This window comes from Syngnathus typhle, linkage group LG15 (genome assembly GCF_033458585.1).
Source record: "Syngnathus typhle isolate RoL2023-S1 ecotype Sweden linkage group LG15, RoL_Styp_1.0, whole genome shotgun sequence".
Classification (NCBI taxonomy): domain Eukaryota; kingdom Metazoa; phylum Chordata; class Actinopteri; order Syngnathiformes; family Syngnathidae; genus Syngnathus; species Syngnathus typhle.
In genome coordinates this window covers 7985461-8008507 of record NC_083752.1, presented here as the reverse complement: position 1 = coordinate 8008507, position 23047 = coordinate 7985461, and the positions used below count along the sequence as shown (strand labels likewise).

Below are 23047 nucleotides of genomic sequence, written 5' to 3'. Positions count from 1 at the left end.
GTGACAGAGGACATGTCCAGATGATATGTCGCTTTAAAGTGTTAATTACTTTATTTGATTTTTTTCTCTCTATTTTTCATGTTTTGAATATGTTCACGATAAAGATATCAAAGCATGTGAAGTGATCAACTATACTAAAAATAACATGTGAAGTGGTCAACTCTACTTGTAAGTGATGTGTTAATGATCAAGTAGAAATTTGTGGAAAAAAACATATGTAAGTCGCTCCTGACGTATAAGTCGCCCCCCCACCCAAACTATGAAAAGAAACCGCGATTTATAGTCCGAAAATTACGGTAGTACTAAACTGTGAATTCTGTAAAACAACTGAACATTTTAACGGGTGTAGACTTTTTTGCATCCCCTGTGTGATCAGGACACCACTTCAAATGTATCTCGGTAAATGGGAAAGAGGTAGCATTTAAATAAAATAATTATAAAAATAAAATAATAATTATTTCTATAATTTTTGGGCAGGCACCAGGTTATTCACTGTGGAAAATTTTGTTTTAGAAATTGTTCAAGTCATTGTTTTTGTATACTGCGTGTTCACAATAGAAATGTATTCACTTAACAAATTAACTTGGAAAAGAATATGGAGAAAGGAATGCTTTTGCTTTAAATGTTTGGGTTGTTGAATAGTACAACACTTGCTCTGCTCTCCTCATGTACCAACATGTTCGTGGATTGCAGTTTAAATTGTGTTCACTAGAGCGCACTGTTGACTTAAGTGCACGATAGAGGTCAACGGATAGGCTCCCAATCATCCTATTATGGAACTTCGCGGACTTCACTAGATCGGTCATATTTGTCTGTCCACAAAAAATTAAATAGTATGGAAGGTATTTTTTAAAGAATAAGGGAAAACCCCAATTTAATTCAAATTCATACTCAAAAAATGGAGGTGGGGTAAATAATATTTTGTATAATTGTTTGTTCCACAGTCCTGAAAATCATTTGTCACGCTGTTTTTGTTTCTTTTTAGAATGAATACGACAAGAATTTCACTCTGGCAGATAAAGTGGACACCTAAACCAAGTTGCATGCTGATCCTCCTAATCTTAGTTGGAGGATTAAAGCACAAGGAGGCTTGCCTGAGGTCCAGCCATGAAGCTCTAACCATTCAGGTGCCGTTTTATTTTGTTTCTATTTTTTTTAAAAGGTTTCCCAGTCATAATAGATTGAAACCTGCTCACTGTTTTGTTAGAAGGAAACATATAGAGAGAAGACTGCAGTGCTTTTCTTTGCATTTAGATTTGGGGAGTGATCGTGGTTTTGCTGTATATCATTTGTTAATGCTGTGAGCAAATGAACTATTCATTTTTACAAATAATTACTAGATTTGAAGTTGGCATTGCAGATTCCATTCCATTTAAAAACAAATCACCCTAGCACTAAAATATTGGATAAATTTGCACAAGATAATGGAATCATGCTACCCAAATGCTTCATGTTAAGACTTGGTGGATAACCCAGAGTTCCAACTTATTGAGTCAGCATTTGTCTTTGTGCAATATCAAAATTGATTTGGTGTTTTGAAATATTTAAGGGTGATCAATATGCAAAGAAAAAAAAAACTGAAATCAGAAAAGGGGTAAACATATGGCACAAACGCTAAGGTAAACGTAATGTAATGTAAACATTAAAGTAAAATGTAACATTGCAGTAAAATGTAATGTAGTGTAAGATGTTTTAAGCATCACTGTGTTACTCTACTGACCTGTACAGAAAGTCATTCATGAATCCTGCAGTTGATGTTTTGTAATAACTCATAAAATGTATATTTCCTCGGCAGGCTAGATCTCATCTGCTGGATAGAATGCCTTCATTTCCGAGTATGAATAAGTGGTCCTTGTCAGAGGTTCTGGGCCGACGGAGACGACTGTTGGCCCTTGGCGCTCTGCTCGCCTGGTTGATCCTCTTCCATCTCCTGGTCAACGTTTGGCTCCTCTGCGTCTTCACCAGTCTGCTAGTTGTTTTGGGAGGCTGGCTTGGGTCACGTGCCATTCTGGATGCCAACAACCTTCTCCACCTTGAGCATTTCTTGCCCCTCGGCGGTGCAACACCGCCTCAGTGTTCAGCTGAACAAGAGTGGAGGCTCAATCAGGAGATCCACAGCGCCGTCCACAAGGCGGTGCGGGATTTTGTATCTTCTTGGTATCGCACCCTACTGCCAGAAGTGGAAGGCGAATTTGAGCGTGCAGTGCGTAATTCCATGCTGGAGTCGGTGATGGAGTTGAAGGAACGTGCCAGGCGGGTCGACAGAAAACTACTAGTCCAACGACTTTTAGAGCTTTATGGCCGCCACCTGCAGAACTACATGACAGCCAGACGCGTGCAGCTGGAGACGCGGAATGCCAAGATTAGCCTTTGGCAGCTCTACCAGGAAGTAGACAGCCCTCATCCAGCTGTGAGCAATGCGACCACTGAGCTGGGCTACGCCAGAGCTCTGGTGAACCTAGTCTTGCACGTGCTTGTCCCATACCCTCAGATGGAAACCAGAACGGGAGGGTACATGGTTACCGAACTCATCACCTGCAACGTACTTCTGCCACTCATAAGTAGGCTTTCCGATCCCGACTGGCTCAACCAAACCATTGTGGATGTTTTCACCAGGTCACAAAAACCGCAAGATGGCGCCCTGTACCGGTGCGCCCTCAATGATTCGTGGATGACCTGCCTGTCGTCTTCGGATCGAGTAAGCGAGAGAAACTCTGAGCTGTTCAGCCCTGTGAGTGAGGAGGACTCCTCTCAGTGCAGTATGCTGAGCCTCGAGACTTCTTCCGGGAAAGCTGAGAATTGCCACGCCGGCCTGCTCGCGCCTTGCAAGATCAACTGCTGCTCCCATGCACCTGGCCACTACTCACCGCTCGCAGGCTCCAAGATGCTCTCACTGGATTCCCTGATGCAGTCCGACACGGAAGAAGACACAACCAGACGCTTGTGCGATTGCGGTCCTTCCCCCAACTTCTGCAACTCGATCAATTTAAAGGATGACGCCGATGATTTTGGCTGCTTGGCCCCGTTGAAGAATCTCGGGCCGAAGGTGGCGGTGCCTGTGGATTTGCCCTGGCCTGCAGGTGTTGCTCAAGAAAGAACCCCCACCGGTCCTTCAAGCAGGCTTTGCCTTAGCCCCTTCAACTTCGAGGCTCCAAACAAACCATCGCCGGGCATCCAAAATGTGCAAATTGCGGGAACAGTCAGTGCGAGGGAGCAGCGTGGCACTGGAACACATCCTTATACTCTCTACACTATCACGGTAAAAATCCGGTCAGACGGTTTGTGACGATTGATTTCTATTTCTCCAGCACAACTTTTTGTCATTTCATCTTTGGCAGTTTGAGACAGCAACATGCCCGGAAAACAGTGACCTTTTGCAACTAGCGACCTGTCACTCGGTCAACCGCAGATACAGCGAGTTCCTCAACCTGCAGACGCGTTTAGAGGAGAACCCGGAAGTGAAGAAGTTTGTTAAGAGTGAGAATTGAGCAAAATATAACTTGATTTATTTCTCTTGTTTTGAATATCTTGCCACCATTCCGAAACCACTTTTAACAACTGTCTGGTGTTACAGATGTTAAAGGTCCAAAGAAAATGTTTCCCGACCTCCCCTTTGGGAACACGGATGGCGAGAAGGTGGAAGCCCGTAAAGGTCAACTGGATACGTTCCTTAAGGTACACTCTAGCCCAAATTGGGTAAATTAGCTAAACTGGGTTATATTGGCTCGGATCCTTCAGTCATCTCTTCATTAAATTGAGTTTTGTTTTGTAGCAACTGAACAGCATACCAGAGACCGCAAGGACCGAGGACATGCAGGAATTCCTGTCTCTAAACTCAGGGGGTTGCACATATTTTGGAAAAAAGCCTTTTTCCAAGTCAAGAATTGATAAGGTGACAAGGAATTTGTGTACTCTGGACCGCAGTCTTGTGGTGTACAAATCAACTGCGTCATGCATCTTAGTTTATTTTTGAAATGGGATCCAACATTTTGTCTCTCGTAATTGCTGCTACAGATGATGGAAAACGCCTTGGACACTTTGAAGACAGCCTTTCCGTACCCTGAAGCCATAAGTCCAACAGAGGACCTTGAGGGAGACTCTGATGGGAGAACACTGGACAGCAGGAGGTACAGGTGAGAGTTGGCTCCATAAAAAGAAAGGTCTACTTATGTATATCTCTTGTGAATCATTTTTGGGGGGTTACAAATGTTTGCTTTTTTGTTCCCTGTATCAGGCGACTCATGTTCCCAAGCAAAGTGTCTCCGTCCCTCAATATACCCGACTTACATCCTAAAGTGACGTACTGCTTTAGCGAAGGCAGCCCCGTAAGTTCTCATGTCGTTCATTAAATGCGTTTTTATTTGCAAACACATTTGTTCTCATTTCTCTGATTTGTTCAAGGTGCTTAACGGCATGTCCTTATCCAGATTGGAAAGTTTTGTCCTGGAGCAGGAAAGACTTTTATGCCAGCCGCAAAGCAGAGAGCAAGCCAATCGCAGGGAGTCTTCGGGCACAGACAAGAAGACTTTAGGGAAAAGTCAGAGTGCAGGTATGAGGTGCTTCCTCCCACCCACAAGTCAACTGCACTTGTTTTTATGAAATGTTTCTTTTCCAGCACTCCATTCTTATTGTCTCCACTGTTGTCTTGGGCAGTACAGTGTAATGCCACTTGAGAGCAGCAATATCCCACATCTTGCATTTGCTTGTGTTAAAAGAAAATAAAAAAAGTGTCGCTACATCTTGCACTGAGTTTTATTATTTTTTTATTTTTTTTAATTATTATTATTATTTTATTTTCAGACACAGCTGTGGCGGATGTTGCGCTGAACATCTTATGTTTGTTGATGAAGGAACAGTGGAGTTGGCTGTGCACCGAGAACATCCAGAAGGCCATCAGACTTATCTTTGGGACTTTTATTGAGAGGTTGGACTGAAAGCTTCCATTGTTATTTAGATTTGTTTGTCATTTTATTACGAATATAATCTTTCTTTGATTACGTACTCCCATAGCTAAGCATTATATTTTGACTCCATCAATGAACTGTAAAGGTATCACCACTAATGTTGACAATATATATTTCCATGAGCATGTCTACATCATTTTTTCCTCACAGATGATCGTCAATTGGGCCTTTTCTACAGTAAGGAGAGTTAAATGAGATGCTGCATGGCACAAAATCCAAGCCATTATTCATTTTAAATGCAAAGTTAATGCCAAATTTTAAATTCAAATTTCAACAAAGGCATGTCTATGATTACCACTGGGCTTGTTTTACTGCAACGTCTGTGGGAACCGCCTTTGTTTAGGCTCCAGTGTTCTGCTGTCATTAACGTCACTGACTTGCTTAGGGCTCACTGAGCAGGTCACTAAGTAATTCAAGCTGTTGTTATGTTTTGAACTTGGTAAGCACGCTTGCATCACTTTGCACGCACGGCATCGAGATGTCACACCTACGTTTGAAGCCGATATTCCCGCAAATTCTGACTCCTGTCTCCCACTGATTTTTGACCCAGATGGATGGACGTGGGCATGGCCCACCTGACCAGCGCCCCCTGTTGGGTCATTTACCTCCAAGTTCTGCAGGAGGCCGTGTGGCCCGGTGGCACTTTGCCTGCCCAACCGCAGCCGGAACGCAGTGCCGCAGAGAGAGAGGAAACCAAGGAGCGATGCTTGGAATGTCTCCTGCAGCTACTTCCGGGTTTGCGAAGACACACTGAGTGAATGCTTGACGCGTTGACTTTGACCTACTCTGTCTGGTTTGTGTTGATTTTGGTGGCTACAGAGTTCATCACCGACATGTTAGGCAGTGACAAGTACAGACTGAGCTTGGAAACCATGCTGGAGTCTTTACAGGACCACCACATAAACAAGTGAGTCGTCAAGCATTTCATTGCTTTCTGTTTTGATGGTGGTGGGATTTGCTTTTTCCATCTACGGTCGAATATCTGTACGATTCAAATCTCCTAATCGTCTCTATCTGCAGGCATCTGGTTTACTGCATCTGCGACTTGCTGCTGGAATTTCTGATACCGGAATCAAGTGATGACTCCTTCCAGCAATCTCTTTTGCAAAGTCTGTGCAAAGTTACTCCCGCCTGACGGCCACATTTCACCACAGCTGGAAGTCCACGCTGACATGACGGATTCATACCAGGGCTGTCTGAGTTAAGGCCATGAAGGACTCACTAGATTCTTGGTCAGTATCCACAGATCGTAAGTTTTAGGTTGACAAACTCATTTTTGTGCTCAGATATATTGTGTATGTATTTTTTTTAAATATTGTTCAACGTGCACTTGAGGTACAAATATGCAATGTCATAAAATCCAAAATAAGCATTGAAAATGTTGCATTTAAAAAAGTTAGTTTTTATTGACATTATAAAATTGGTTTTAAAAGATAAATCAAAGTCAAAAAAGTCAAAGTCTGCTTTGTTGTCAACGTCTTCACATGCCGAGACACACAAAGAGATCGAAATTACGTTTTCCCTATCCCACGGTGACAAGACATATTACACGATAGACATACAAGTAAACGACGTAATATAAAAAACAAGAAGGCACAAACAATAAATAATAAGAGTAAAAATAAATAAACAGATAACACAACGAATAAGAGCCAGTGTGCATACAGAATATGAATACAAAAAATGTCAAAGTAATCAAGCATGACGTAAAGTAGCATTATCACACATCAGAGTAACAAAACATTTACATTATCCTATGCAGGCTAAATGCTATGCTAGATTAGAGTGAAGTATTTTTACTGAGCCACTGGAAGCAATATGTTTATTATCATCATTGGCAACGCTGAAAACTGGTTTTAATGCCATATCCCATCCCGCACATGTCACTGAGTGACAAAAGTTGTTTTGTTGATTTATTTGTTTTGTGCTGATGCATCCAATATCATCCATATTTTCCATTTAAATGTTGAACAATAAGTTGTGGTCAGTGACTTATTCTGTTTACTGGGTTGAGGGCTGTAGTGCATTCAGTTATTCATTCCAATTTGAAGATAAATTTGCATTTTGAATTTAATGCAGTGTATTGTCATACAAATGAACCCATAATATTGTTTACAGCTGCTGAATGTTTTCAAGTGAATCTCTGTCATGTTGACCCGAGCATTCAAGTCAACGCGACCAGTATTACAAGAGCACGTGTGAAAAGACACCAAAAGTTGTAGAAGCCAAGAGTTCTTTTCATCAATAAAGTCAATGTGTTGTCCAGGCACCGTTGTGATCTTCCCATGATCGTTTCAACATTTTCCCCAGACAACTCTTTGATGAAGTTTTAATACTATCAAAAATCAAAACTATTCTTTGGCATTCATGCGATCCAACATGAACCATGAGACAGTGTAATAATGTTCTTTTTATATTTGACCGGAATAGTTAATTAAGAAAAATGAGCTACGGACCAACAGCGTACATAGTGTTTCCATAAGGCAACATAAATCATTTCAAGTCGACCACATTATACGCCATTTGCCAAACATAAAGGAAGTGGAAATGTGTGCATTTTAGACTATCCTGACGTGAGGGCAACCACAACGCTAAATCAGTGACAAAGTAGTTACCGTTTTTTCCATGTATAATGCGCCCCCATGTATAATACGCACCCTAAAAATGGCATGTTGTTGCTGGAAAAAAGCCTGTACCCATGTATAATACGTACCCAAATTTTGACTCGTACTTAAGGCTGTAAACGTAAAATTATTTCAGAAAGAAAATCATCTTTGGGAACAACCGGATGTTATTCTGCCGGTCAGTATCACTGCGCATGCGCTAGCAAACTCAATAGCGGAGAAATGTTTCGGATTTGTGTAGGGTACATTGTGACAGCAAACGAGCAGGTGATCGAGCAAGCGTCTGATACGAGAGCATTGTGTTTGTATGGAGCGTGTTTGAAGTGAACAGCAGAGAAGAAAGCGCATCTGTAATGGCGGCATCCGTATGATATCCGGATTAAAAAAAAAAATGTACCCATGTATAATGGGCACCCCAGATTTTAGGACAATAAATTAGTTAAATTGTGCGCATTGTACATGGAAAAAAACGGTAGTTGGTTGTAAAATAAAAATGATCTTCTGAGACCTTTGTAGATGGTATGTTTTATTAAAATGAACTTAGCGGCTTGGAAAAGTCTTTGAGTCTCTTAACTGTGCTTTTTGTACCTCCTGCATGAATATTATGATCGTGATGATTAGCAGTATTAGTATCAAGATCATATTCATAACTGCTAGTTGACGTCACAACTGTTCCACTGTTATAGACAGAAATTCCCACAGGCAGACTCCGAAACCATAAAGAACATCTTCCCAGGAAAATGGAAGCTTTTACGGAGGCCGAGGGGCTTTCCATAATGACCAGGTGTTCCAATACTATATTTTAAAAGTGTGATTACAAGCATATAGTATGAAGCAAAAAAAAACAAAAGGAAAAGGAGGAGATGTTGGGTCCTGCTCTTGAGTTGCATCTAAATCATCCTCTCTCTTTCTCTCGCTCTTTATGCACTAGGATTGCATCAAGTCTTGGCTTTCCAACCGGGGATTTTCTCTAACATCATGTTTGCTGGAATTCACACAGCGTTTCAGCAAAATCGAACAAAAGAAAAACAAAAGAAAGAAAACATCAAGCCATGTTGCTAGTGATAAGAAACACATTGTATTCTGATGAGATTTTGATGGCTTTATGTCGCAAATGTACCGACGACTTGTTTTTGCTCACTCGTCAGCCTTCCCGCTGCAAAATAAGAGAGGTAACAAAGGGGTGACGCGCCTCTTCATTTGAAGAGTACATTTCTGTACAAGTCTCGAATTGTTGGAATACTTTTGGTTCTGGTCAAAGTGAAACACATTGTGAAAGGGCTCATTTTTGTCACGGGCCGCATTGTACTAATAGTTTTCGTCGGGAGGGCCATTATGATTGTCAACGCATATGTTATATACAGTATAGGCGACACAACAAACTGATGAATAAAGAGCTTTGAAATCAGACACTAGTAAAAATTGTTTTAAATATTTAAAAGAGGTGGTTTTTAAAAATGAAGACAATTTGCAATTTTAGTATTGACACATGAAGTCAATGCACAGATTGTATTTGCGGGCCACATAAAATGATGTGGCAGGCCGTATCTGGCCCCTGGGCCTTGAGCCTTGAGTAAAAAGCATAACACCTGTAAAAACAAAGTTGTGCCACCTATGCATGGCAATGATACATTGACCCTTGACACCCGTTTCAGGCCTCTGTCGTAGTCTTCGTATTTGGTTTCAGCAAAGCGCTGCGGGCTTATGTAATGCCTAGTGGAGAGGGAAGATTTATTGAACAGGTGTTGGGAGGCTCAGCGCTGGAGTTGTCGTCGTAAAACAGCGCTAGCAGCATGCTCGCAAATGAGCCGGGTCAGGGCGGAGTCACGTGTGGGCACAGGGGACAGGGCGGGCATTTTATTCCCAAAGGACATAACACCTTCGGCTGCGAGCCTGACTTTTCAAGCTTCAGGGAATTTATAGAACATCAACAATTGCATATTTAACCAACCATAAGGGAGTTCCCTACACTCCTCAGCTCTTCAAGCATCTTGCATACGTCAAAAAAATAAACAAAATTCAGAAGAAGTTTCCTTTTATAAACTAATTTGAACTGAACATACTTTTATTGGTTCAATGTTCCATGTTTTAATAATTGAGTTCCCTCTCTGAGTTTGGAAAGTATGAGCAACATTGACACATGCTCTGTTTAAAAGTTTTATAGACAAGAAGCGAGCACTTTTCCTGTTTATGAATTTCATGATCGCGGCCTTCGAAAAAGACTGCAAGCGGACAGAAGGAGTGTTGAAATACATTTGTAAAAACAATATCAATGTGTGGACAATTAGATGGCTTTTAGAAAAGAAAAACACACACGCTGCAACAGAGAAGAAACTTTTACTATCTCATTGTTCCGAACTGACAATAGCATGCTTTGTTTTCCCAGGGTCAGTCTTTTTCTTGCCTTTATTTTTCTCTCAGTACTATCTTTCACCAAATGCTACTTTTGCCACTTCTGGGAAGAAAAGCTGGTGGCAGAAGGTAAAGCATGCGTTCACATGGTGGGAACCTTCATGCTGTCTGCGGGCAAAGTCAAGTGTTTCTTAAAAGGCGCCGTTTGAATGATGGCGAGGCCTTTGATCGGTCAACACATGACAGAACATGTCAGACAACTTGCCACGGTCCAGAGAAGAATTTTGGAAAGGATGAGAAGCTTCACCTTCAGATGTAAATATTGGATAGTACCGGTATGTTCTCCGTTTTGAGGCCTTCATTACCTATGAGGACATTTAGTTTCGGACGTGCAGAATTTGTCACAGAACATTGAGGAAGCATTTTGTTTCATGAGAACTGCGCCTCTCAAACAGGGCTGCGGTAGAAACTATTTTGTCGTTTTTTTTTGTCTGTCAACATTCATCAGTATAAAGCTCATCCGCTTGTCGTCATCTCGAGACCTTCTGTTCCGTCTTGTTCACTCTGGCGGTTATGTGATAGGCACTCTTTGGTCTCAGCTTTTATTTGTCGTGGCAAAAATGTAATACTCGCTCTTCTGGGCCAGCTCTGACGAATCAGCAGTAATCCTTCGATGAGTGAATGTTTGCTGGGTACTGGATGAGAAACCAAAGCGCTCGTCTTTCACACAGTGGGCCTCCTCACTGTAATATCGCACACCAGCGGGAATTTTCCTTGCTCGCATGTGAGGGAGGTGGTGTTTTTGGTCAGAGATGACCTGATGAACTTTTAAGGTGCAAATGAAGACGAGAGTTGTTGAGCTCGACATTTTGTTCACTGACTTTAGCATCATGTTTTGCAGTCCTTAAAACCGAATCAACAGTTAAAGAGCAGCGTTTTTGGCCACATGCTTTGTTTAGAATGAACCATAGTGACTCGTTTGAATCCATGATGCTAATTAAACCATTTACATTTACAATGGTTGGCGGGTTTCTTATGGATTGCAACCAAAATGATGTATTGCCATTGCGTCAGCTGCAGATGCAGATAAACTTCCTGCAATTAGACAAACGTCCACAATAGGATCTAAATGGTACACAAATGGTACTCGGAGAGCCGATACAATCAGTGCTTTAAAAAGATAATGCTCATTTTTGGATCTTTATTATTGTGCTTTGCAGTGTCGTTCTAATGCAAAGTGTAGCTGTCATTTAGTTTAGCAGAAATTGATCTAGTAAGGTTGCTGGTACCTCGATCTTGATGGATGTGTTACTTACTGATTTTGACGTGCAGCGAGGCAGATTATTGCTGCCAGGTTAGAAAAATGAGACGCAGTTGAATCATCCCACAAAGATGTATTTTTCGTCCAAAATGTTCTGTCCCTTCAGAACATTTGGATTTGCTTTCCAGGGGTGAAAGCTGGAAGGCAAAGAGCCAGTTGGGGTTTATCAGAGATGCTGGAGCTCTTGCTGGAACTCGTGTACGTGTGTTTGTGTGTGTGTGTGCGTGTGTGTGTGTTTTGTGCTTTGATGGCTCTTTTTACTGCCAAGCTTTGGAAATGTGCCGCTGTGATGTGACTCCATTACAGCTGGGCTGCGAGTCAGCCTCCAAGAACACTGAGGTCGACGCTTCGGGGTCTGAAAAACATGGCTGAGCTACACAACACGAGTCAAGAGATTAACTGGCAAGACACCAGTGCCATGAGGAACAAGACGCAAAACAATATGGAATGTGATGTTTCTGATTTGGGTTTTATGAGGTGAAGAGATGATGGAAACTCAATTCCAGCAATAACCAATAGAATCGTTTGGACTGACCTGAAGAACGATTTGTGTAGTGACGAAAGAAAATGCAAAGCACTCGTTACTGATAAGAACTGGAAGAGCTCACGCAGACACGAGCCTGAAAAATTCTGGGACAACGTTTTGTGGATTGATGAGACAAAGCTGAAGCTTTACCAAATTCCCTCCCATGCCGTCTTCTGAGATGACCTCATTAATCTTCATGAAAGTAACAAATGATGGCTGCAGAGATTTCATCGCAGAAGTCTACAGAAACATTTTGTCCAATAGTTTAAAGAATGATGCGGCAAACTCATTGGCGGATGTGGTGAGTGAAGGACCCAACACACAAGGAATTATCCATCCCTGCCTGCTCATTTTAATATTGTAAATTATTTTCCCTGTAGGCCAATTCAAAAGTGTGACGAATTTCGAACACAACTGTTTTTAATTAGCTTGACACTCTTTTATTTTATACGCTCGCTCAAAAAGCCTTTCATAAATCATCAAGATTTATACCACAGCTAAATAAAAGAGTGGCAGTATAATATAAAATGGCAGCCTTCAGGTTTTATGTGTTGTAATGCCAGTGATGACGCAATCTGGGTTTTCAGCTCACGTTCTTCCATGTAAGGAAGGCTTTCGTTCTCATTCTTTTTACTTTTCTTTTTTCTTTCAACTACGAGGCCTATCCATGCTTAAAGAGCAGCTGTCCCGTGCAAACAAATTTTGTAATGTACCCGTTGATAGAGTAAATCATGATATTATTACAGTACAGTGCCAGTTTCTTGACAGGCCTCTGGTGTTATAAAAATCTTTTTGGTGGAACCTGTGTGTGATATGTTTAAAAAGCCAGAGTTTTATGACAAACTTCCTTCAGTCATTCCAAACAGAAGATAAATCCTGTACTGCTTCAAGTTGTTGTAAAAATGAATCAAAATATTGCGCTTGCGCTCTCAGTGTCATCTGGCACGTGAATAGGCGTGCACTGCCGGAAAGTGCTGCTTTTTGAAAAGAACTTTAGTAACGCGCGCTGCTGGATGTTGTTTTACGAGTCCTCTGTCACTGCAAAGACGGAACACTTAATGCTGGGACTCGTCGTGCTTTCGAATTTAGGAGCAGACTTCCTGCCTGTCAAAAAAGAAAGAAAAAAAAAGTCTGCTTTATTGTCAATTTCTTCACATGCCAAGACACACAAAGAGATCGAAATTACATTTCCCACTATCCCACGGTGACAAGACATTGTACACAATCTACATACAAGTAAACAGCACAAAAAGTAAAAACAAGAAGGCACAAACAATGCTACTCTGGGACAATTTTCGGACTTGTGTGGAGGACATGTGCATGATTCTTAACTCCTGTATGCACACACTTTTGAAAGGTGTGTGACAAGCAAATGTGACAATATCCACTGATGATTATCTGGCCTGGTACCTGGGGGGGGGGGTCCAAGCATATTTCAGGGGGTGCAGTGCCCCCACATAACCCCCCCCCCCCCCCCCCCCCCTGCTCCGCCATTGAACAAGCGGCTATGGAAATACCCAACAACTGCCTGGAGAATGTCTGTCTGGTGCACTTACAACCAGGTGCTTTCAATCTGCTTCCCCACAAGATAAAATGTCCTTACATGGAGCTCTGTTGAGTCCAAAGATTACTATTGTGTCATTTATCTCTTCATAAATAGCTAAATAAATCGCTTTTCATCACCAGGGTTCTGAGTTAATGGAAACAGGCTTGCTGGTTTATTGATCCCGTCATTCCAGTTTTCAAGTTATTTCTTCAGAACTCTATACTTTGAGCTGAGAAGAAATGGAAATGAATAAGCTCTTCTCCTACACGTGGAGACTTTACAAGGCTAGCGTCTGATGTGAGGTTTACCTTTCTATTAAACAAATCTATTTTAAGTTACATTTACAATGTTAGGGCTTCTAATTCGTGCCAGATGATATAACATCTCAAACTAAGGCAGATATACAAATACATGGAGACCATTCCAAAGATTCTAGGTGATGTCCACTTTATGAAGATTCCTCATTTTACCCTCTGCTCAGAAAAATATAAATCCTGGTTGGAAAATGACACGTGGAGCTGTCTAAACCATACTTGAAAACAACATTTAGTTTGAGTTCTGTTGCTAGCCAGCACATCAACACTATGTCATAGACTGGCCCGCACATTGCCGTGTGCATGTTGTGTGCAGCCTCCCCCTGCCAACTTGACTGACTCTCTCCCAAAAGAGATTGACAACACATTTTACACACAGTTGCTGACCAAGAAATGACACGCATGGCCGGGGTTGCGTTCGGAGGGAAAACTGGCATCAATGTCCGGCAGTTGTGCTGCATATTGTTGTCAAATAGAAGGATCAAGTGATTTATTTTCAGCAAATTGATATGAAAGTGAGACGTTTGTATGGACTGACACAGAACACGTGCTGCATATTGTTTCCATATTTGCTTGGCTCTCTCAATTCACCTTTGGATATATTCAGCTTTTGGCTTATGTCTTTCCATTTTCACCCAAAGTCCACTTTAAGATGAGACCTCGGCAGATAAAGCCAAAAACAGACGAGGTTACACCTCATCGGTAAAAGCTAAATACTCACGTTGAGAAATCCCACACGACAAGCTCATGCACCCGTAGCTAAAGCCAAACTGTGGCAAGGTTTCTATTCTCTGGACCTGAATTTGACAGCTCTGGTATGTACACAATGAAAATGTATTTATTTTCAGTACATAGGTTGAAGCATAAATTGTCAGCTGTACTAAAGTGTTGCTTCTAGGCGCCAGAGCTTATGTGACTTTTGGTTGTAATGAAAGCCAACTGCAATATATTGACACACTTTCCATTTACATCAAACTGACAAGGAGCTGATGTGGGAGTAATTATGTGACTCAGAATTATAGAGAATCTTGGAGTACAGTCCAACATTGGTCATCTCTCGGAGCCTTCCAATTAACAGCAAGAGCTAGTGAGGAGCCCTGAGTGGGGAATTCCTGGCACATTCCCTTCACGGTGTTAAGAGCATCGGCATGGTTTGCTCATTGCTACGGGCCAATTTCAGAACTCTTTCACTTGTTGAGTGCAAACCCTGTCGTAGATTGGCAATGTCCAGTATCTGAATGGGAGATGTTCCTTCCTGTTAGCTTTTTGGTCTTGCGTTACTGACAGAATTACCTCCCACTCCAACTTAAGTAAACTAACTAGTTTAACTACATTGATTGCAGCTGCTGCTGGTCTCCCTGCGCAGGAAGTTGTTTATGTCATGTAGAGGGATTATTTAGAAGGTGAATATCTGTCCGTCTGCACGTACAGCTTTGTTTGGGCCAGAACATTGTGAACAGACGCTGAGGTCGTTGAGTACAATGCTTGGTTTTACTCCATAATAAATAAAAAAAATAGTTCACTTGTCACTTTATGATGTTGCCTACTGAAAAGTTGATTACTGCTATTTATTGCTGTCATCATCTGCGAGTGAGCCAGTTTGCAATCATGCGCGTCCCTTTTATTTTTGTTCCTGCTGCTTAGATTGAGCAACACAGAACGGTAAATGAAGATAAGATTTTATATTTATCTATATAAAAAATAAAATATGTATATATATATATATATATATATATATATATATATATATATATATATATATATATATATATATATACATACATATTTTATTTTATTTATTTTTTTCCGTAAAGATTTCCTCAAAATTTGCCAGTTGTGCCATTCATTTGCATTCTGAGGAGAGAGAGGGAAGGTAGTCCATACAGATGGGGTCTCACTCCCAGAAGGAACAATAACAGACATTGAGGACAGCTACAAGTACCTTGGTATCCAACAAGCAAATGGCAACCTCGATGAAGCCACAAGGAGAGGAGCCACACAACGAGTAAGGCAAGTCCTCAGAAGTCAGCTAAATGGCAAGAACAAGATCCGGGCAATAAACAGCTACGCCCTGCCAGTCATCAGATACCCTGCAGGAATAATAAGATGGCCAAAGGAAGAGACTCAGACCACAGATGTCAAGACACGGAAGCTCCTAACCATGCACGGAGGGTTCCACCCTAAGTCCAGCACCCTGAGACTGTACACTAGCCGCAAAGAAGGAGGCCGAGGACTACTGAGTGTGAGAGCCACTGTTCGGGATGAAACAGCCAAGATCCATGAGTACATCAAGGAAAAGGCCCGAACGGATGTCGTGCTCAGTGAATGTCTCAGACAATGGCAAACAGAGGAGGAGTGGCTAGAGACACCATCATGGGAGGACAAACCCCTACATGGGATGTACCATCGACAGATAAGTGAAGTGGCTGACATCAAGAAATCCTACCAATGGCTGGAAAAAGCTGGACTGAAGGACAGCACAGAGGCACTCATCATGGCTGCACAGGAACAGGCTCTGAACACCAGAGCAATAGAGGTCAAGATCTACCACACCAGACAAGACCCAAGGTGCAGGCTGTGCAAAGAGGCCCCTGAGACAGTCCAGCACATAACAGCAGGGTGTAAGATGCTAGCAGGGAAAGCATACATGGAACGTCATAACCAAGTGGCTGGCATAGTGTACAGGAACATCTGTGCAGAGTATGGACTGGAAGCCCCAAGTTCAAAGTGGGAAGCACCCCCTAAGGTGACAGAGAATGGGCGAGCCAAGATCCTGTGGGACTTCCAGATCCAGACTGACAAGAAGGTGATGGCGAACCAACCGGACATTGTGGTGGTGGATAAACAACAGAAGAAGGCCGTTGTAGTGGATGTAGCAATACCAAGCGATGGCAACATCAGGAAAAAAGAACTTGAGAAGCTAGAGAAATACCAGGGCCTCAAAGAAGAGCTTGAGAAGGCCTGGAAAGTGAAGGCCTCGGTGGTGCCCGTGGTCATTGGGGCACTTGGGGCAGTGACCCCCAAACTGGAGGAGTGGCTACAGCAGATTCCAGGAACAACATCAGACATCTCAGTCCAGAAGAGTGCAGTGCTAGGAACAGCCAAAATACTGCGCAGAACCCTCAAGCTCCCAGGCCTCTGGTAGAGGACCCGAGCTTGGAGTGGGAGACCACCCGCGGAGGGTGAGAGGGGAATTTTCATATTTTATTTTATTTATTTTTTTCCGTAAAGATTTCCTCAAAATTTGCCAGTTGTGCCATTCATTTGCATTCTGGATGAGGATGGGTGGATATCAGAGATCTGCTAGGAGGACATCTGGGAATAGTTTTAAATAGCAAAAGTGCACAATATGTCTTCTCTACACAGTATGGACAAAAAGTGTTTTGCATCTTTGAATCTTTCAGAGGTGGTTCCACAGTGTCTTGGGGCAAAATCCAGACACTTTAATTGCATGTGAACAGCAAGTTGACACATTGAGTGACACCTTATGTAATGCTATACAACTCATAGCGTTAGAATATAAATGAACAAGTAAAGGCATACACAGATTCCGTTTTGCACACGCCTTTGGAATTGTACAGCAAGCCTCGATGCCTCACGCGATCATCACTCTCCTCCCAGAGCGTAATAACCGTGTTGATAGTGAAGATTTAATGTCTAATTTGATAAATATTGTGCAAAAAGTATTGCTCAAAAATTCAGACCAATTTTGTATTCTTATTTTCACCATGAAACACTTAAGAAACGTTTTAGACCACAGCATTAAAATTGGTTTGGCCAACATCGAGATGAAACAAAAGCTAACTCTTCCAACTTTTGTGTCATGCTGATAACTTACAAAAAGTATTAACATGTGCACTGCAATATTTTTACATGGCAGATGAAGACAAAATACCTCTGTAGTTTTGCCAATCCCATGTGTCTTGCATTTAAGCCTCTCTTCTTGCAGTGTTGCATAATCTAAATCAGTGGGTTCACAGCAAAAAGAGGTCAAGGAATTCACTACTAGGCAAAACAACAAAATCAGTCCCTCATATTTTGTTTGCGTCTCTTGAAAAACTTCATTTAGTTGAGCTGTATCGACTCAAAAATATTGGAATGTCAAATAGCAAACAATTACACGAGCTAACACATTAGTACTTACTTACATTTAGTGAAATGAAATTAAGTAAATTAAATTCTGCCCCAAAAATTAAAATTAAAATTAAAATTAAAATTAAAATTAAAATTAAAATTAAAATTAAAATTAAAATTAAAATTAAAATTAAAATTAAAATTAAAATTAAAATTAAAATTAAAATTAAAATTAAAATTAAAATTAAAATTAAAATTAAAATTAAAATACAACAAAAATCAAAAAGACATTTGCGTCAAATACAAACTTGAATGATTTAAAACAATAACTCAAATTTTATAAAACCAATTATAGCAAAAATGGCCTTTGTTTTCATCCTTTTTAATTAATATAATATATTAATATTTCAATTAATATAAATAAGCGTTCAGAGTTGATTTTATTTATTTTAGTACGAGATGCAGGAAGGTCGTTTCTTCATGTGGGGCTCACCGACCCTGCACGAGTTTCTGCGTGCAATAGTAAGACATTATGAAGCACGTGTGTGCACACTTAAGAAACGTTTAAATGATCGCCTCAAGGCAAGTCTGTGGCTACACACCTGGAGAGAAATACGAGGTGGAGAGTGAAACTTCCCAAATACTTAAGAGTCTATAACTGTCATTGAAACCATCACATGGAAAAAAGAAAGTGTGGACGCAGATCACAGGTGGAAGTTGTAACTTTATTAGAGTTAATTGGAGGTTTGTGCGAAGGTATAAAATAAATGATAGGACAAGTAACAGCGCTGCACCTGCAACCGCACTATGTTCCATCCCAACTAAAGAAAACACAAGATACATCCTATTTTATTTATTTAGGTATTTATTTTAGTTTTCTGGTTTTGGTCAGTTGATTGTAACCGTCGTGTGTCGGCACTTTCCATCCGAGGCCGTTGTGGTGCATAATTTGTTTATTTGGGAGAATAAAGTGGGAGGCGGCAGGTGGTCCTGAGTTCTGAGTGGGTTTTTTACGTTTGCTATTACAGTTTACTGCCCCTACCATGAAACTTCACAGCCAGATGTACATTTTGTACCATTTAGTGGGAATGCGTCTTTACATGTGGAAATGTTTTGCAAGTTGTGAGCTAATGACTTTCACGCTTGTAGTTGTTGCGCGCATGTTACACACTGCATTGGTTAGTACTTGGTTTGTTAATTGGGGCAGATGCATGATGAATTTTCTATTTTGTCATTTTCCAAGGTTTGAATGTTTATGTTCGACTGCTGTCCGATTTGAACACTGGTGTTGCGCCACACTTGACCGAGGGCAACAGCAAGATTTCCGTAATAGACCATTTGAGCCTTGGAGAACAAGAAGGGAAATTAGGATTTTCTTTGAATGAGTCACAGGGAGATTGGTGGGGTGATGTCAGGCCAGTCCTCACAGCTGAGCGTGTGTGTGAGTGCGGTTGTGTGTGCATGTGCGTGTGTGTGTGTTTGTGCATGTGTGTGTATGCGTGTGTGTGTGTTATTGGTGTGTGTTATTGGTGAGTTGGCACCGTGAGTGTCACTAGGGCCTTCTGGACCCAAGCTGTTGTTTCGAGCTCAGACTAGCACACACGGAACTGTACAACGTTTCATCATTTCATGAACACACTCATAGTAAAATGTTGATTTATTCTAACAGTAACACTAGTCACATGGCCTTCAAACTTATTTTCCTTTTTCGAACAAACAAGTCTCGTCTGCCGAGTGGACTGAGTGCAGCGGTTGTCCTTAGCGTAGTCTGAACTGATAAATGTTTAGTTTGTTATGAGCTCTGACCTTATGAAACAAACATCAGCCACCTGTTCCTTCGAGGAACCGACAGTAAATATTTGATCTGGAAAACAATGTCACATAATTTACAACTGATATTACTCGGTTTCACATTTTCGTGCTGTGTCGGAAATACTATGAGCTGTATAGAAATGATTAAGTTTGATTAGGTTATTTTTTCTGACAAGTACTTGACATTGAAACGTTGATGAAGGCTTCCAGGCTTGACGCCAAAATAGACAGTTAGCCAATGAGGAAGAATATTGAGTACAAAAACATCATCGCTCTTATCCACCCCGCTCTGACTCCATTTAATCTCAACGGACTGAAGACTAACATCGGAAGACCCAATCAATCTGTTTATGACTCATTTGTTTCAGTGCATGTAAAAGCAAAGCCGCACACATCCAAACATCCTGCTCAGGTGTCTAAATACGTTTGGTGCTTTTGCTTGCGCTACCTTTCCAATCACTATTGAAAAACACAAAACAAAATCAGACAAGAAAAAAAAAAAGATCCGATCCAAGATGATAATTATGTGTTGTAGATGTGCAGACATCAGCCAAAAACAGTCAAAGAAAAAAAATTCCAGTTTCACTGCTATTGTGGGTTTCATTGGATTTTTTGTTGTAGGACTCATCTCACAATGAGTCACTTCCCAAATGACCCACTTTTTGTTTTTTTATGTAAAAATAACCAGGAACGTTTTGTGTTTAACCAACAGAAATTTAATTTTTATTTCACCCACTTTAACCACTTCAGTTTGCTCTCTTTCATCTGAAACGCTCCTGTTATCATTGAAAGGAAGCGTGATGACATTTTAATCTTTGATTGGCTTTTTCTTCCTCTGTCTCTCTCTCTCTCTCTGTCTCTCTCTCTCTCTCTCTCTCTCTCTCTCTCTCTCTCTCTCTCTCTCTCTCTCTCTCTCTCTCTCTCTCTCTCTCTCTCTCTCTCTCTCTCTCTCTCTCTCTCTCTCTCTCTCGCTATTTCTTTATCTTTTTTTACGCAATTGCAACACAAGTGTAAAAGATGTGTAAAAGTGCTAACATTGCTGACAATGCAGTCGTTGTGCATTACCTGATGCTTCCTTAAATGAACACCAACATTTATTCTTATTTAAATCTATTTGATTTATTTTTGCAAAAGTCAAGACACCACTATGTATTGTATGCTGTTTAACTTGAAGCATATGTTTTAAATAATAAAATATCATATTGTTAATTTAGTCTCCATCATCCAAACAGCCTTCCTGCCATGTTGTTACCAAGCTGAAGTCTGTGACCGTGTTTTGCCTCGAACACAACACGGCTACAGCCGCCGTGGCACTGAATGAGGAATGTAACATGTTCTCTGTAGTCTCATGTGCAAGCTGGAGAAGCAATAATAGGGCCCGTTTGCTGCAAAGTTCTTTTTAGGAATTCATCGGTCTGAGTTAGTGCTGGGCGGTATAGAAAAAGAAGAAACACGATATAGGCCATTTTATATCAATAAGGATATATCCGTTTTTTTATTTTTTTACACGTATGGAAATTGAAAGCACTCTGTGTCCTGTGTTGACATTAACTCCAGCACTTATGTGATCTGGTAATCTGGCACATTGGCTCAGTCCCAAACCACACCTGCACTGGGATGATGCGAAGATGGCTGTGCGCTGAAAGGCCTCCGAGCTGCTGTGACAGCTTTAATGAAGACATCCGCATCCGTTTTGTATGAACTCTGAGTGACGCCTCTGGCAGCCAGCCAGGCGTAGCCTGTGGATCAATGGGCGTCGAGTGAAGGACACAAAAGATATGAAACCCCCCAGACATGTGTGCACTTGATAAGCGTGTGGATATTTGGTCATGTTAAAAGTACAATGACAATAGTTCCAATGGCTCAGCAAACATGCATTAAAAGTCTTGTGCGGTACTTTTTTTATTTTGATTTTCAAAAAACCCATCTGTTTTGAATTGTGACTTGTCAAGTCAAAGAAATCTGATAAGAGTTGTAGAGTCAAGCACATCTGCAAATACACACAGGGAAATGCAAGAAACAATGGAATGACAGTATGGCGTTGACAGAAAAACAAAAAGTATCATCAATGTTGTGCAATTGCACTTATTGAATGGATCACAATGGAATGTCAATTGTTTCCCTAAAGTTTAACTATTTAAAAGCCCTAAACACACACATCGACTTAAAACACAAGTATTTGAATATGTTATTGTTATTATTTTTGTGGTTTTAGTTTGCAGTGATGTATTAGAACAGTACTGCAGTATAATGTGAGATGTGTAAATTCTTTGGTTAGCTGAGTTAGCGTGTTAGCGAGAACAAAAATATTAGGAACAGCTGCTTGACAGTTCCACACCAGTGCAGATAACAACCACAATAATAAAACATTTTACTATTATTATTGAGCCTTTAAATTTGATTTGCATGCTCACACAAAACTTACACGTGCGCTTGTTTTCTATTTAAACAAGTAAGAAAAGGTGTAGAAATGCAACTGACGTCATACATCACTGTCGTGGCCGACTGGTGTCAAAAGCAATCATTAAAAAACATAAAAGAGGAATGAGTTCACCAAATACAAAAGATTTGTTGAGAGAATTAATTATTGTGTAACATTGCAAACACTGCCAACTGTCTATTACACCTACCACATGATGATAAATGTATATCATCGGCATTTTTTTTTTGTGTTAATGCCCTGAAACTATTGGCCACTTTGGCGCAGACTGGTGGTTTATGGCAAGCCAGACCTTGTAGCTGGAATGTTGTTGTCAGAATTCAAAGTCTTCCGAGGCGTTTAGTCCCCCCCCCCCCCCCCCCTCCACAAAAAAAAAAAAAAAGCTCACTGTGTCAAGACCTTGACTCCAGGGACCATTCCCACTCCCCCAAGTTACAACACCAACATCAATCATACTTAATACTTTGAAACAAAGCAGCACATATTGAAAGACCTCCACCGTTGTTTGTTTTTTACCATCAGACCCCTTCCCCGCCAGAGGAATTTAACGAGACAAAATATTCGGGGGGAAAAGCAGCTCCAAACCATAAGGAATTTCCAATGACAGTCCCGACGTCTCACACAATCTGTTAACGGCAATAAATAATCTTTTGAACAGTTTTGCAATCGGCATTTGGCTTCAGAGTCTCATTCCCTGCCAATAAAAATAAATTATTATTTTTGACAGCGCTGATAAGGCAATTCAGTGATTTAGTTTTGTAATCATTTCATAATTTGGCCTGTTTGGAGAATACCTTCTCTTGTGAGACTAAACAGCTCGTCTTGAAGCATGTTGTTACTCATTGCTTCGTTGCCAGATTAACAGATTTGCGGCTGTTCTTTTCTTTTCTTCCCTTTTAATGAGAACACGTGTATGCAATATCAGCTAATATAAAAGATGACAAAGATTATCTTTGCAATCTCACTGAATATTCACCACCAGAAAGCAAGATGACAGCCCTGGAACTTTTCAGACATGCCTCAAAAATGTTGGTTCTGTTGTATTGACTTGATAAGAATGCGTGTTTTTTCTCT

The 23047-nt window shown here is 40.9% G+C and overlaps 1 protein-coding gene across 20 annotated transcripts in view; it reads left to right on the top strand.

Moving 5' to 3' along the window:
* The window catches only part of snx19a (sorting nexin 19a), an 81685-nt gene that overhangs the window by 41521 nt on the left and 17117 nt on the right, over nt 1-23047 (top strand). For 14 of the 20 annotated variants that reach the window (XM_061298468.1, XM_061298467.1, XM_061298470.1 and 11 more), the window contains 12 exons: nt 986-1127; nt 1796-3259; nt 3339-3477; nt 3575-3675; nt 3773-3892; nt 4015-4133; nt 4235-4325; nt 4402-4549; nt 4801-4924; nt 5515-5699; nt 5784-5871; nt 5985-8438. In XM_061298468.1, the coding sequence (XP_061154452.1) occupies nt 986-1127; nt 1796-3259; nt 3339-3477; nt 3575-3675; nt 3773-3892; nt 4015-4133; nt 4235-4325; nt 4402-4549; nt 4801-4924; nt 5515-5699; nt 5784-5871; nt 5985-6099 (2836 nt within the window). In that variant the 3' untranslated portion in view covers nt 6100-8438. Of the gene's footprint in view, nt 1-985; nt 1128-1795; nt 3260-3338; nt 3478-3574; nt 3676-3772; nt 3893-4014; nt 4134-4234; nt 4326-4401; nt 4550-4800; nt 4925-5114; nt 5142-5514; nt 5700-5783; nt 5872-5984; nt 8439-8519; nt 9010-23047 lie in introns of those variants that run through there. The other 6 variants (XR_009718080.1, XR_009718078.1, XR_009718079.1 and 3 more) reach the window with 6 other exon arrangements.